We start from the raw sequence: 16,287 nt of genomic DNA on the forward strand, positions 1-16,287 counted from the left end.
TGCGTGCATTGCTCAGCTCAAGGACGGTTACATAAAAGGTGATAGGACGAAGCACATATTGCCTAAGTTCTTTTTCACTCACGAGGTTTAGAAAGCCGGTGAGGTTCAGGTCGTCCAAGTACGATCAAGTGACAATTCAGCAGACCTATTCACCAAAGCACGTCCTACATGCACGTTCAGGAAGCTCACGCATCAGATTGGGATGCGTAGGCTGAAGGACCTCCACTGAGGTTCACATCAGGGGGAGTAGTACGTGTTGTACTCTTTTTCCTTCATCATGATTTTGTCCCACTGGATTTTCCTAATAAGGTTTTAATGAGGCAACATTAAGTGTATTACAATCTCTGTATGGTTATGGCATCCAAGGGGGAGTGTTATAAATCAATTGATGGATGTCCATAACCGGCCCGATCTATTAGAGGCCCAAACCACAGGAGAGAGAGAGAGGAGAGAGAGTCAGCCGAGTATGAGAGAGCGGCGGCCAAGAGACTTTCCATTCTTCTAGTTTTCTTAATTTACTTATGTTTATGATTTGTAATCTTTTATATTCTTGTATTTCCATTTATCTCTCTTGTAACCCTTATATAAAGGGAACACTTATTCATTAATAATATACAGAAACTTACAGTTCTAAATCCTAAGTTTCACAACAATGGTAGTTTTTTTTTTTTTTACAAATAACCTTAATGATTGTCCATTAACAGAATATTTCAACAAATCTTGTCCAAAAGTGCTTTGCAAGACCTTCATTTATCACGTTTAATGTAATTTTATCTAGAAGACACCAAATGTAATAGTCCATTAGTAGAAACATTTTATTTTAACAAAATAAAAAGACCAAAAAAGTATGTTTGCGCAAGTCTTCCTAACAAAATAAAAACACCGTGGAAGCTCCATTAGTCCAATGGTATGACCCATGTTCGAAACTACGCTAGGCGTAACGCGTGCGGCCTAGCGCCGAATCAATTAATCAGAAATTATACGGAGATTAATCGGAGCGTAATTTTAGATTATTTATGTATGTTTTATGGGTTTATATTTTAAATATGTAAACTAAGAACAATAAACTCACATGGTTCAGTGGCTAGACGCATTTATTGGTACCTACAGGTCAGGGTTCGAGTAAAAGAGAGCTATTTTTCTCTATTTTCTAACGTTTTAGGTTAAATGAAAGCGAAATGACGAAAATAACCCCGTCTCCTACCTTAAACCTGCGAATTTTCAGACACAACTGCAGCCACTGAGGTTTTTTTTGGTAGCGATTTCCATGTTTTTTCTTGCAAATCTTATAGGTTTCAAACAATATATAACAAATCTATTGTGAAACACTTAACTACAGACTTCAAATCACCAGAATACTGATTTCTTCAACTTTTCTGAGTAACTGACCGCCCAAGGCCAAATCGCGGCGGTTCCTGGCCGCAACGCGTTTTTCCGGCGAGTATCCAGCCGCCTAAGCCGTGTTTTCGAATATGGGGTTTGACTAAATGTTCATTAATGCTTCTACACCAGCATGTCCAAGTTTCAATTTCCGGAGAAAGCGATTTATTAAACAATTATGCAGGCTACTGAGGAAAGACTTACAAGAAATCTTCAACATGGTGCAAGTAAACTCGGCCAGACGTGATCTTCGTAGGACGGCTCATGTGATGCAGTTAGACGTAGATCTTTATAAGGCAGGTAGTATTATCGGTTGTCGGATCGTTTATGTAATCTTTCTCATAATTGTAATCTTTATATATAAAGAAGAGTTATTTCACTCCTGGAGTATGCCACATATGATTCCACGTCACAAATTCGGCTCTTGAGAGATCGACGCGTGTCCTGGCCAACGATACTCTGCGTTTCATTTAATCTTCTTCTATTGTTTCCGTGCGTTTTGTATGTTTCCTGGCTTTTCTTACAATTTTGTGGTCTTTCTGCTCTTCTAAGCCCAAAACGCTACCTCATCTCTTACTGTCGTCGTCGAATCGCTTACCTAAATCTAGCCGACTTTGCAAAACCTCCATCTTCACTCTGCATTCACACCAGGCAGTAATTCTTCTCATTATTTCCTCCTATCCACGAAACCCACTACGTCAGGGATTAATTTCCCTTTATTACCTCTTCTAGGTTTCTGATCTTATATATAGGGATGAAAGCATCAACAAATCTCATCGCTTCTTAACTTCTTTGCTTTAATTTCCTTTTAAACCATTGTTACGACGATGGCGAATTATGAACTGCTTATTTCTGAGCTGAAGTCTGGTCGTTTTATGCAAACTGTTGTGGCCCGGAGAGTGAAGAAAAGTGGGGGAGTTCATGGGTCTTGACTTGCTACTTCTAGATGGGAAGGTTGTCTTACTAATTCTAAAACCACCGTTTGATTCTTAATTCTCACTAACCAGGAATCCATCACAGTTCATCGTCTAAAGATGCCACTGCTGAAGAGCTAGAACGCTCTGTGAATGAACGCCTCTCCAAACGTTATCAATGATCATTGTTCTAGAGGCCCATGTTTTCTATGATACCTGACACTGTTCTTCATCAATGTCACATATTTTCTCTAATTCTAGCTTACTCGGTTCACCTATCTAGCTATCATGTCTTAGAGCAGACCAGGCCAGTTAAACAAGTTGCTCGAGAAGGAGAGACAGAGAGCGGCAGAGAATACTCAAGAGTATTTGGCAGCTAAGGAGGAAGCTGATACCATAGAAGGTCGAGCAAACCAACTTGAAGTATAAATTAGGAAACTGCAGAGAAAAGATAAGCAAGTGTTACAAAAAGTGAAGCTCCACAACGAGCTTATTCAGAAGGTGCTACGTAGTCTTACAGAAGAAACAATCACTTCAGACTTTCAGACTCTGTGCTTCTGAGTAAATCTGCCTTAATCTTCATGACTCTGCTTCTGAGTTGTTGATGCAGTTGGGAGCTATAACAAAATTACGTTCTTTGGCTGGATCACATTATTTTCCATTTACTGTGGTATTTTATGACTGGAGAAACATCAATATCTGCAACATCGAGGACATGAAGGACGAAGGAATCTATCCTAGCTTTAACCAAACTATTTTATAAGTTGGGTTTAAAATTTTAATATATAAAAAACTATTATGTTTGATATCGTGAATAACCCCTTTTTACATAAATCAGGTTAAAAATGTATAGTTAGCTATAAAAAACCTGTTACTCCTCACTGTAATCATCGTAACAAGATAGCGTCTCTCAAGCCTCAAGCCTGGGGAGAAGAGCGACAGTGTTATGCTACCAATTGTGGTGCGCAGAGGTGAAAGGTGTAAGTGTAACGTCTGTTGTTTTGTGCTATCAAGGCTGTTTTGTGCTATCAAGGAGACCCACCGGATCTGTGGCAGCCTCGGGGAGATAGAGTTTCCTTTAGGGTAATGGATCGAGTGTTAATATTGATGAGTTGATTTTCTCTAATAACTATATATTGTCATCTTTCAAACAAAAATAAACCCACCTCATTAATATTCATTAGTTTAGTATATTTATTTATATACATATAAAATATAGTTTTTTCTTCTTTTGACACCTTATCAAGTGGTTTATAAACTTAACACTTTTGTCATAATTTATTAAATATTAGTTAATGGTTTTACAATTTTCATCTTCTTATAATTTAAACTAAATCTGTTAACAAAAAAAAAACCCTAAATCATTATAATTAATATTTTATTTTAAATAAAAAAACAATTATGACATTGATCTTTTTGTTAACAAATAATCATTTAGTGAAATATATAATATAATCTTAAAATAAACAAATTCAAGAATATGATAAACAAATTCATTGGAACAAAAAGATAAATCAATTTATGCTATTAATCTTTCTACATTTCATTAGATTTATACCGACAAAAAAAATATAATAAATCTTAAAGGTTTTTTCCTTTTTGACTACCAAATTTAGGGTTAGCCTAAAAAAATAAATGATATAAAACAATAACTTATAATTAATACATAATCAAAATATATTTTTTTCTTTAAAAGGTTTATAGAGAATAAGATATACAATAGATTAATTAATATTTAGTGATGCTACATAATATAACTTGAGTTTAATGAAAAGTTTAACAAAGAGATAATAGTTTAGTAAAAAATGACACAATATTTAAACATATTCAAAATAAATAGAGAAGTCTATAAGATTGGAAAGTAGAAAATCTATTTATCATTTTGTTTTTATTTACATTTCATCAAACCTAAGCCAGAGGAAAAGGTGAATCTCACTAGATTAATTTTCCGTTTTAGGTAAATAAGATCAAACTTAGAATATTTAACGAAAAAAAAAGAAAAATGATGCAAACAATAGATAATGAGTAATAAATAATCAAAAAAATATTTTACAAAAATCAATTATGAAAAATAAAATAATAAGATACACCAAATAAAACAATAAAATAGTAAAGATAAATAATGTAACTTGGGTTTGGTGAAGATTTAGTTTACAAAAAAATAATTTAGTAAAAGTACATAATTTAAGAGCATCTCCAACTCTTTGCTATTTTTGACCCTAAATGATATAGTAGAGGAAAATTCATTCCAACTCACCTCAATTTCTTCTTCTAAAATACATATTGTTATTTTTACCTCTATATTTAGAGGAAGAAATAACATCCCCTATAATAGAGGCATATTTTTTTTTTCAAAGTGTCCTTTAACTTTTCAATCTAATAACTATAACCAAAAATAAAACATTTTTAGCGAAATACACTTTTCATATGAATCGAATAATATTTTTTTTTTACATAATAGTTTCTAAAGAAATATTTAGTTTAAATAATATCATAATTTTATGAAATTTTAAAATAAATTGGGTTAGTTTTTAACTTCCACAAATAAAAGGTATTATTTGTAAAACTGAAAAAGAATATATCAAGAATATTTCTTTTTAGAGGAAAAAATATAGGAATACATTGGAGACCAATTCATCTCTATTATAGAGTTCTTCTATTTAAGAGAAAAAATAAGGGAATAAATTGGAAATGGTCTAATCCTAAAAATATATAGGTTTCATGAATAAATTGCAAAATTTTCATAATAAAATAAAACAAGAAATAAAATCTATTTATGTTATCACTTTTTCACATGTCACTAAATCCCAACCAAATTATTATTTTTTTAAAGAAAAATCACGAATAATTTTTTATGTAGTTACCAAACTGAACTTTAGAAAAATTAACAAGAAGATAATAAAAAATAAAAATTAATGATTAGTACTTGATCAAAATATAAATTTTCCTAAAAAGTTACAATACTTCGTGAATTAGACAGTAAAAACATCATACATATTACTATCATAGGATCATTAAAGAATCAAAACACTCCTCAATAAAGCAAAATGACACTACACACCTGAACTTTGAAATTAAAGTGAAAAAATAAAAAATCGAGATGAGTGCCACAATAGACAACAACTCTACAAAGAAGACATTTTTTTTTTGTATAGATGCTTAACAAAGAAAACATACTGATAATTGATGACATAAAAGAAAACAAACAAAATCAAGTAATTATACTGTACAAATTAAATTAAAAAAACATTAAGAGAATCACAATATTATTATTATACGTATACAAATCACACTTAAATAAAGATTAGCAAAAACATAAAGCCAACCCTTTGAATCTAAAACAATTGGCAATTGAAACATTTAACCAGAATAAATATAATATTCTTCGTCGTTTTAAATGTCCTAATAGACAATAAACATTGTTGCACACATCTCTTGCAAATACAAACTTAAAATACAAACTACTAAATCATAAAAAAGTAAAAATTAAGATCACAAATAAAATATACTCTGTCGGACCTACCTTAATATCATAATAAATTAGCGTTAAAAAAAACAAAATAAAAACACTTTTTGCTTTGTTTTGTTTTGGACTTGCACCGCGGCCCAAGTCGTTATTTCATCTCAGTCTACTTTTCTCTTCGTCCAAATGTTTATATCCTAGTGCTTGTGTAGTGTAGCATCACGTCACGTCTTGGTCTAATATGTATATATAATTCTCAAACTGTTGCATTAAATTTGTATCGTGCTACTGGTGCTTATCTTCTCTCTTCGTATATTTGCTTTTTAAGAATCTTAAGATTCACGTGGTCAAAAAAAAAAAAAAAAGAATCTTAAGGTTCACATGATCGTCTACTTGAGAACCCCGTGAAGACTTTCTTTTTCTAGCTACAAAATCTAAAGAAGAATTACAAAATAATCCTTTTATCTAGTACAAAATCTTAAGATTCACATGATCGTCTGGTTTTCAAAATTTATATACCCGAGGTAGCTCTAGTAATGTATATATGGTAAATCAAAAAAGGTTTAAATCACTTCGTATCAAAGATAGCACTAGACTCTATACAAGCCTGACTCTATATATGATAAAGTCCGCATAATCGAGCTGATTTTAAATCCATGAAACTTGTAATTTATTTCTTGTGTATTGTATTTGTTAGCGAACCATATATATGATTTGCTGTGAATCATTGAGACTGAACTTCGAGAAAGAAATCATAATTAATCTGCATGTTTAGCACACATAAAAAAACTAATCTGCATGCATGGCTACATAGCACCGAGTCAAATCGAATCCGATTAACCACCAAAACGTTCTTACATAAACTGCCACGAAAATGCTATATGTAATAAACGCACAACAGCTAGAACCAAACCTCCGGTCAACATACGCACGTATATAATAATGTTTATAACTGAAATATAATCCACAAACACAAAGTGGTATGTTATCTCCACATGTCTTATTATGCGATGAAGGAGACCTTATTGTATAAACTTTCTCTGCCTCGATCGGTGCTCACGACTCGACAATACCTCTTTGGACAAGGACACGTTCTTAAACCTGATTCAAAGGTTTCTATCATGCTACTGCAACACAACAAAAGAAACATATAAATCTATCAGTCTAACTTCTTTGGGACCATTAAATGGTGAAAATGTGCGGTCCATGACATTGATATTCATATCATTTTACACGTAAGACTGCCGATATCTAAAGGTGTTTTTATCCTCCAATACCCATCAATGATCAACCTCGAATTAGCAAAGTACTAGGAACCAAATCCCACCTAAAAAGAACACCTAAACTAATATACACCATACCGTATTTTCTTTACTCTTAAGAAAATGTGTATCTTAGTTGATATTCAAAAAGATCATACAAATAGTGATTTTAATTGGTAATTTTAATCAACAATGGTTAGTAAGATTCCTGGAAATTAGTGGCTTAGTATATTTTATTCAGCAATATTTTTTTTAAAAAACGGGGAACTTAAAATGAATAATTATACATTTACAGGTTATTTCCTCCGTTGAGGATCTGGACACAGTCCGCTGCTTCTTCGTTTTCCAAGAGACAACCAAATCCCCAAGAAAAATGACATATGCACTGAGAGATCGCCGAGTAATAGGACATGCTGACCAGTCGGAGTCAGAATAGGCGGTCAAAGATAAATCACTATTAGATGTAAGCATGATACCTTGATCCGAACAACCTTTTAGATATCGAATGACTTTCAGCGCAGCCATCCAGTGATCATGTCGCGGCCGTTGCATAAACTGTGAAAGTATGTGGACAATGTAGCCAAGCTTCGGTCGTGTAAACGTTAGATATATGAGACGTCCCACAAGTTGGCGGTATTGACTGGGATCAGTAAGGAGATGAGATTTAGACAGAGCCAATTTATGATTCAGTTCAGTAGGTACCGAGCAAGGCTTCGCACCCAACAAGCCACACTCAGTAATGATATCCAAGGCATATTTTCTTTGCGAAAAAAGATTCCTTCAGGACCACGGGCAATCTCGAGACCAAGAAAGTATTTCAGTTTGCCTAAGTCTTTCATCTTGAAACAGTTGTGTAGGTAGTTCTTGAGTGATACATCACCTTGAACCAAGGATATTAAGGAGTAATCTTCGTAGCTTTGAGTGAAACCAAACGATAACAAAGCCTTGCTTGGTTTGGCAAACCAACATCGGGGAGACTGTTTGAGACCATATAGGGACTTGCGAAGCCGACAGACCTTGGATGGATCAGTAGTTTTAAAACCAGGAGGAAGTTGCATATATATCTCTTCTTCCAGATCACCATGCAAGAATGCATTATGAACATTCATTTGATGAATTTCCCAACGTTTAGCAGCCGCAAGTTTGAGGAGAAATCGTACTGTATTCATCTTGGCAACGGGTGCGAATGTATCCTTATAGTCCAAGCCTTCTTTCTGGCGATTTCCACGTGCGACCAAGCGGGCCTTTGGTCGTTCAACCGTACCATCTGCCCTATATTTATAAGAGTAGATCCAGCCACAACCGATAGCCTTTTTACCCGGTGGTAAGGTTGTGACATCCCAAGTGTGATTGTCTTCCAAGGCTGTGATCTCTGTTTCATAGCTCCATTAAACCGTGGATCATTAGCTGCTTCTTTATATGTTTTTGGAACAAAATCCGTTCTTATCGCAGAAAGAAAAGCCTGATGTTTAACATTAAAGGCAGTAGTAGACATATAATCAGCAATAGGATACAATGTCTTACCGGAGACCGTGCTAGGAGTACTCTGGTCTTGTGCAGGAAGAACGTGAGAGGGGTGTGTTGCAGCATTGGTGACAAAATTCTTCAGTAGAATAGAAGGTTTCTTAGAACGGTGACCGCACCCAAGTATCTCAGCAAGACCTGGAGACAGAGCTGACTGTAACTGATCATTATCAGCAGTAGGAGACACAGATGGTGATGTAGGAGACGGCGTAGGCTGATGTTGTTCAGTCGGTATCGGGTTAGGATTAGGAGTAGTAGAACTAGGAGAAGGATTAGTAGGTGTAGAAGGTGGGGTTTGTGGCGGAGAGGATGTTGAAGAGATGGGAGGAGGATTATTGGTCGTGGCTATTGGTGAAGGTGTAGGTTGTGGCTCGGACGTTTGTAGAGAAACATGAAGCAACCAATCATCAAGCGGCAAGTTAGTATGAAGGTCCGGAGGCGAGACATAACCAGAATCCTCAATACCTGGGAATTTATCCTCAAAGAAAACCACATCTCTACTCGTGAAGAACTCATTAGATTCCAAATCGTACAGACGCCAAGCTTTCTTGCCAAAGGGGTAACCAACAAATATCTCTATCACGGGGTCGTTGGTAGCATAACAGAGACAACCAAATACACGAAGTTGATCAAACATAGGTGGAGCACCATGGAGAATCTCATATGGCGTTTTGCCATCTAGTACATGTGTAGGAGTTTGGTTGATAATGTGTGCAGCCGCCAAAATACTCTCTCCCCAAAACTCCACAGGTAGGTGCGACTGGAACAAGCAAGCGCGAGCGACATTCAATATGTGACGGTGTTTTCGTTCAACTCTACCATTCTGCTGGGGTGTATAGGTACAAGACGTCTGATGTATGATTCCATTATCACGAAAATATGGAGCAAGAGTCATAAATTCGGTTCCATTGTCGGTACGAATAATTTTGACTTTCTTCCCAAATTGTCTATCACTCATGGCACAAAAGTTTCGTAGGAGGGATGCTACTTCTGATTTTTCAAACATAAGGTATGTCCATACCGCTCGTGAGTGATCATCCACAGTTGTGAGAAAATAAAGAGCACCACACGATGATGGTGTTCGGTAGGGACCCCAGACGTCACAATGAATCAATGAAAACGGAGAAACAACTTTATTAAGACTATCAGGAAACACTTTTCTAGTTTGCTTAGCTTTAAAACAAATGTCACATTGAGAAGAAGTAGTAAAATCTAGCTTAGAACTTTTAAAAATCAGTAGAGTAGATAAGGCTTTGTATGATGGATGTCCAAGTCTGCGATGCCATAGAGTTGAAGAAGAAGGTTTCGTTGAAGCTCCATGCACTCGTGCCACTTTAACACCCGTAAAGTAATAAATCCCCTCACGTTCTTCACCTGCTCCAATCAGAGTCCTCGAAAAACGGTCCTGTAATACACACAAAGTATCAGTAAAGATTGCAATACATCCAGTTTGTTTGAGAAATTTGGAAACTGAGATGAAAGTGCAGTTGAAATCAGGAACAAAGAGAACATCATGAAGCGAGTAATCGTTGCTAAGACGCAACGTCCCCTGTTTCATGGCGTGTGAATCTCGACCATTCGGAAATGTTACAGATGAGGAAGGGATGTCAAAGACATCGTGTAGTAAAGTAATATCACCCGTCATATGGTGGGAAGCACCTGTATCAATAATAACATCAGTCAAGGTAGTTTTACCCGATAATCGCTCTGATGACAAGTTACTTTGCTGGTTTTGTAGGAGAGAAATCAGAGAAGCAATCTGGTCAGAGTTGAATGTTGACGTGGTCTGTGTTGCGTTAGCTCGTCCACGTCCACGTCCGCGATTATTGTTGGAACGTCCACCCCGACCGCCTCGATATCCTGACGCGCCATTTTGTCGTTGTTGTTCATGGAACCATTCAGGATAACCATGAACCAGGAAGCACTCAGTAATGTCATGTCCTTTCCTGCCACAATGCGTTCAAGATCGTGCAGGATCTCTAGAACGTAATTGTGGTGCGTCGCTTGTAGAGGTAGTAGTATCTTTTGGAGAATCGGTTTTAACTGAGAAACCCAAAGCTTCAGTGCGTTGTTCTTTAGATCGCGCTGAAATCATGTTATGTTCTTCTAGAATAACACGGGAATAAACGATATTGAGGTCTGGCAGAGGCTCTTCATCAGTGATCCGAGATCGTATGGAAGCAAAGCGCGAGTCATCAAGGCCAAATAGGAATTTATGAACACGAGCATCTTCTCTTTCTAAAATTATGTCCGCAACAGCAGCACAGGTACAAGCTCGAGATGTCTTCATGTTCTGTAACTCTTCCCAAAGCTTCGTAAGTCTTCCATAATAATCAAGAACCGACTGCCCATCTTGTCTGCAATTTGTAATCTCATCTTGTATCTGATGAAGACGAGTTCCATTCTTGACAAAGAAGCGGAAGCGTAAAGTTTCCCAAAGCTTATGTGCTTCAGGAACATGAGTTACTGTTGATCAAACTTTAGAATCTATGGACTAAAGTATCCATCCGACGATCATAGAGTTAATTGCAAGCCACCTTGATAGATCAGGTTCGGCTGCTGGTTTCGTGATGGTACCGTCGATGAACCCCGTTTTCTGCTTGGCTTGCAGAGAATTACGAAGCTCCGTAGACCACTCCGAATAGTTGTGAAGGTGTAGGTTGTGAAGGTTTGATCAACTTCGTGTATTTGGTTGTCTCTGTTACGCTCACCAACGACCCCATGATAGAGATAAGTTTAGAACGCGAAGCCGCAAGAGTATATTTGTTGGTTACCCTTTTGGCAAGAAAACTTGGCGTCTGTACGACTTGGAATCTAATGAGTTCTCCATGAGCAACCAATCATCAAGTGGTAGGTTAGTATGAAGGTCCGGAGGCGAGACATAACCAGAATCCTCAATACCTGGGAATTTATCCTCAAAGAAAACCACATCTCTACTCGTGAAGAACTCATTAGATTCCAAGTCGTACAGACGCCAAGCTTTCTTGCCAAAGGGGTAACCAACAAATATACTCTTGCGGCTTCGCGTACCAACAAATATGTTCTGTAATTTTTTTATTTTTTTTTTCCTCTTTTCGATCACGATTACTGTTGATCATCTCTTTTTACCTAATTCTACCTACCTCGTCCATCATAAACGATGTCTGAAGATAACTCTACTGCTACCAATATTCCGACAACGCAAGCTGCATCAATGCATGTGTCTCCATACTATCTCAGTCATTCAGACAATCCTAGAGCTCTTATTACGTCGGTTCTACTTACTCATGACAACTATTTGGAGTGGTCTACGGAGCTTCGTAATTCTCTGCAAGCCAAGCAGAAAACGGGGTTCATCGACGGTACCATCACGAAACCAGCAACCGAACCTGATCTATCAAGGTGGCTTGCAATTAACTCTATGATCGTCGGATGGATACGTACGTCCATAGATTCTAAAGTTTAATCAACGGTAACTCATGTTCCTGAAGCACATAAGCTTTGGAAAACTTTACGCTTCCGCTTCTACGTCAAGAATGGAACTCGTCTTCATCAGATACAAGATGAGATTACAAATTGCAGACAAGATGGGCAGTCGGTTCTTGATTATTATCGAAGACTTACGAAGCTTTGGGAAGAGTTACAGAACATGAAGACATCTCGAGCTTGTACCTGTGCTGCTGCCGCGGACATAATTTTAGAAAGAGAAGATTCTCGTGTTCATAAATTCCTATTTGGCCTTGATGACTCGCACTTTACTTCCATTCGATCTCGGATCACTGATGAAGAGCCTTTGCCAGACCTCAATATCGTTTATTCCCGTGTTATTCGAGAAGAACAGAACATGGTTTTAGCGCGATCTAAAGAACAACGCACTGAAGCTTTGGGTTTCTCGGTTAAAACCGATTCTCCAAAAGATACTACTATCTCTACAAGCGACACACCACAATTACGTTCTAGAGATCCTGCACGATCTTGTACGCATTCTGGTAGGAAAGGACATGACATTACTGAGTGCTTCCTGGTTCATGGTTATCCTGAATGGTTCCATGAACAACAACGACAAAATGGCGCGTCAGGATATCGAGGCGGTCGGGGTGGACGTTCCAACAATAATCGTGGACGTGGACGAGCTAACGCAACACAGACCACGTCAACATTCAACTCTGACCAGATTGCTTCTCTTATTTCTCTCCTACAAAACCAGCAAACTAACTTGTCATCGGAGCGATTATCGGGTAAAACTACCTTGACTGATGTTATTATTGATACATGTGCTTCCCACCATATGACGGGTGATATTACTTTACTACACGATGTCCTTGACATCCCTTCCTCATCAGTAACATTTCCGAATGGTCGAGATTCACACGCCACGAAACCGGGGACGTTGCGTCTTAGCAAAGATTACTCGCTTCATGATGTTCTCTTTGTTCCTGATTTCAACTGCACTCTCATCTCAGTTTCCAAATTGCTCAAACAAACTGGATGTATTGCAATCTTTACTGATACTTTGTGTGTCTTACAAGACCGTTCTTCCTGCACAAGATCAGAGTATACTCCTAGCACGGTCTCCGGTAAGACATTGTATCCTATTGCTGATTATATGTCTACTACTGCCTTTAATGTTAAACATCAGGCTTTTCTTTCTGCGATAACAACGGATTTTGCTCCAAAGACGAGTACCATTCTTGACAGCCGTAATAAGAGCTCCATAAACATCTCCAGGATGGTATCAGAGCCAGAGATCTCTTTGACCTAATTTTTTTTTTCCTCTTTTCGATCACGATTACTGTTGATCATCTCTTTCTACCTAATTTTACCTACCTCGTCCATCATAAACGATGTCTGACGATAACTCTACTGCTACCAATATTCCGATAACGCAAGCTGCATCCATGCATGTGTCTCCATACTATCTCAGTCATTCTGACAATCATGGAGTTCTGATACCATAAAATATAATGTAATGTGTTGTATTATTCATTAACCCAAAGAGGGTATATATACAAAGAGTATCGTACAAGGTAACTAGGTATTATCCTAAATCCCTAAAGTATAAGATTATAACTATCGTAGGCCCATTAAAAATCTATCTTTCTGAAACGATAGGAGTATATGTGACACAACTGTGGTAATGTTATCGTTATCGTTAATACATTCTGTACACCCATCTTCTTCTACTCTCGTAATTGTTATTTTGTCTGGAAGATTATCATATTAACGTGATATAATTAGTTCATTCTACGTATCAATGCGGTCATTAAAGTTCTCTGTACGTATATATAATTTTATTAACATTGCCACAGAAAAAGTATCTTAAAAAGCTAGTTCCATTTACAGACAAGAAAACACAAACCCCAAAAGTAGGAGATTTTGCCTTACCACTAAGTTATTAACACCCACACCAAAAAAAAGATTAATTAGAAGAAAAAAAGATTACTTCCTAAAACTGAACCCATCAAGAAAAAGAACAAAACACGAGCTTACAAGAAACCCCCCTAATATATATATGACATGAAGGTTGTAATAAGTTTTAACTTTAAAATTCTCTAGGATCCACAAAGATTGAAGTGCCAGGTAGTGACTTAGTCCAGTCACCAACAACACCGTCACTATACTCTTCTCCAAGCCGTTTAATGCACCATAGATCTTCGTCACACGATAGTGCTTTCCAGTGAGGTATCCCTTGCCGTAACGGCTCTGCTCCGGCAACTTCTGCCGCAACAACACCACAACCTCCTTTCTTCGCCATGTTATGTGCATGACCACACAATGACTTCACCATCTTTGTTGCACGTGGGCCTTCTCCGCCGATACCGTACATAAAGTGAAGACCAAACGGTTTAAACACCGACGGTATCGAAGGAAGTTTCAAAAACGGCAGCGTTTTATCAACGACACGAGTCGTCGTAGCCACTACACGTCTCAACCTCGACGCGCCACGAACCTCCAACCGAAACGAGTCTTTGCAGTTCCAAACGCTCAACACAGCCCATGACTCGGGTGTATACTCCAGAAACTTTGCCGAACCGGGCCATGATCCTGACCCGGACCCATAACAGCTGCCACGTGGCACCGCGACAAAAGTTCCGAGAGACAGTTTGTTGTTCAACACCGAATCAATATCCCGCGGGAAAAACTCTGTTGTACTGAACCGGAGCCGGTACAGAGATTCTGCGTTAACCGGGTCCAGTTTGATGATGGTTACTTGACGTGAGACGTTAACCCGGTGGGCGTAAACCGGATTAACCAAAATGGACGGTTTACGGAACTTGCTGTAACCGCACTTTCCCGTGAAAAGATTAATGGAAGCTTGGTTATCGTTTTCAGTTGCAATATACGAATATTCTGCGCCGGTTTGCGTAAACCATTCTTCCATCATCTTCACGAGCTTAAACCCTATCCCTTCCCTCCTGCATAAAACCATAATTAACGTGTAAATAATTATAACTTTTTTTTGTAATTGCGCGATTAGTGGGAGTAACGGAAACCTATGAGAAGGAGAGACACGGAGGCCCAAAACGTAGGCGAGTTTAGTGTAAAGAGGTTTAACGGTGTCGTTTTGGGATTTATGATTTAAATCGAGTTTTATGCCACATGTAACGGTTTTAATGCAACCTCTAATCATGCCCACTATCTCCTTCTTCTCCGTACCCATCTCAGCCACCTGTTACAACCATATTAAATTTTTCCGTTCTTAAATTTGTTTTTTCCTTAACCTTTATGGACAAATTGAAAAGTATGTAACTTTATGTTTATGGTTAGCTACACGATATATTTGGTTGAGAAAATATAAATGATGAGCCTTTTGATCTTATCAAGAGTAGGATAAATAAAATATGATGAAACAAAAAGTGAGCAATTATTATTTTTATATAAAATTCTATTTAAGGAAATTGGTTTTTGGATTAACCAAAGGTTGAGAAATCAAGAACCTCTTATCCTTAAGTTTCATAAATAGGAAAAAAAAACAGGTTGGGAAGATAAGTAATTACCAGCATAAGAAAAGAAGGTGAATGTCGGATCCTACAAAGCGGGTCACCCAAAAGGTCGGTGAAGAGAGAAAGCTTGCCGCTTGGTCCGACCTCGCACCGTCGTTCTACATCCTCCACACCGGCTAAGTCTCTGCTAGGGTCGTATTCTCTAACCACTATCATAGTTGCTTTCTAGAGAGAGAGAGGGAAGAAAGAACAGAGCAAGGAGAAGAAGAGAGAGTTGAGAGGAAGAGTGAAGTAGATAGGGTTTTATATAGGTAGGAAGGTGAGAGTGGAAACAAGAGAAGTAAGGGAAGATTATTCGGGATATAAGTATTTATATAAACGATATGTATATAACGTGAGATATAAGTAAAGAACTGAGAAGCTACAATAGTTTATAGGATTTGGATTTTAAAAAAAAAGATAAAAAGAGTTTATTTCCGGCTACTTTTTATTTTATTTATGATGAGCTTTTTTTGTCAAAAATTTATGATGAGCTTAAAAAGTTGGAGACGGCGAGTAGTTCGTGACTGATAAGAGGTTTAAAGATCTCAATCCTATATATTATGGTCTCTACAGTTTCCATTTTGTTTTGCTCCATTTTGTAATTAGAAACATTCGTTAGTTCTAAATAATAAGCAGAATCTAACCAGTATAACTTACTAGCTAGTGATTAGGGAAATACTAAAAATGTATTGCAAATTTGCAAAATTTTGACAAAACATGTAGTTTAGCAGTGCATAATATTTATCATAAGTTTGTATCCATAATACTTATCATAAGTT

General features: G+C 37.2%; 2 protein-coding genes across 2 annotated transcripts; one reads left to right on the forward strand and one right to left on the reverse strand.

The window, feature by feature from the left end:
• Positions 1-11,682: 11,682 nt before the first annotated feature.
• On the forward strand, positions 11,683-13,284 carry LOC106330956. The gene is made up of 2 exons (XM_013769341.1): positions 11,683-11,962; positions 12,014-13,284. The coding sequence occupies exons 1-2, from the start codon at positions 11,683-11,685 to the stop codon at positions 13,282-13,284; spliced, it is 1,551 nt and encodes a 516-aa protein (XP_013624795.1).
• Positions 13,285-13,813: 529 nt separating this feature from the next.
• On the reverse strand, positions 13,814-15,853 carry LOC106331940 (probable N-acetyltransferase HLS1). The gene is made up of 3 exons (XM_013770381.1): positions 15,521-15,853; positions 15,017-15,192; positions 13,814-14,938 (listed from the first exon to the last, which is right to left on the reverse strand). The coding sequence occupies exons 1-3, from the start codon at positions 15,680-15,682 to the stop codon at positions 14,065-14,067; spliced, it is 1,212 nt and encodes a 403-aa protein (XP_013625835.1). The 5' UTR covers positions 15,683-15,853; the 3' UTR covers positions 13,814-14,064.
• Between the last annotated feature and the right edge of the window lie 434 nt (positions 15,854-16,287).

Source organism: Brassica oleracea, chromosome C3, assembly GCF_000695525.1.
Source record: "Brassica oleracea var. oleracea cultivar TO1000 chromosome C3, BOL, whole genome shotgun sequence".
Taxonomy (NCBI): domain Eukaryota; kingdom Viridiplantae; phylum Streptophyta; class Magnoliopsida; order Brassicales; family Brassicaceae; genus Brassica; species Brassica oleracea.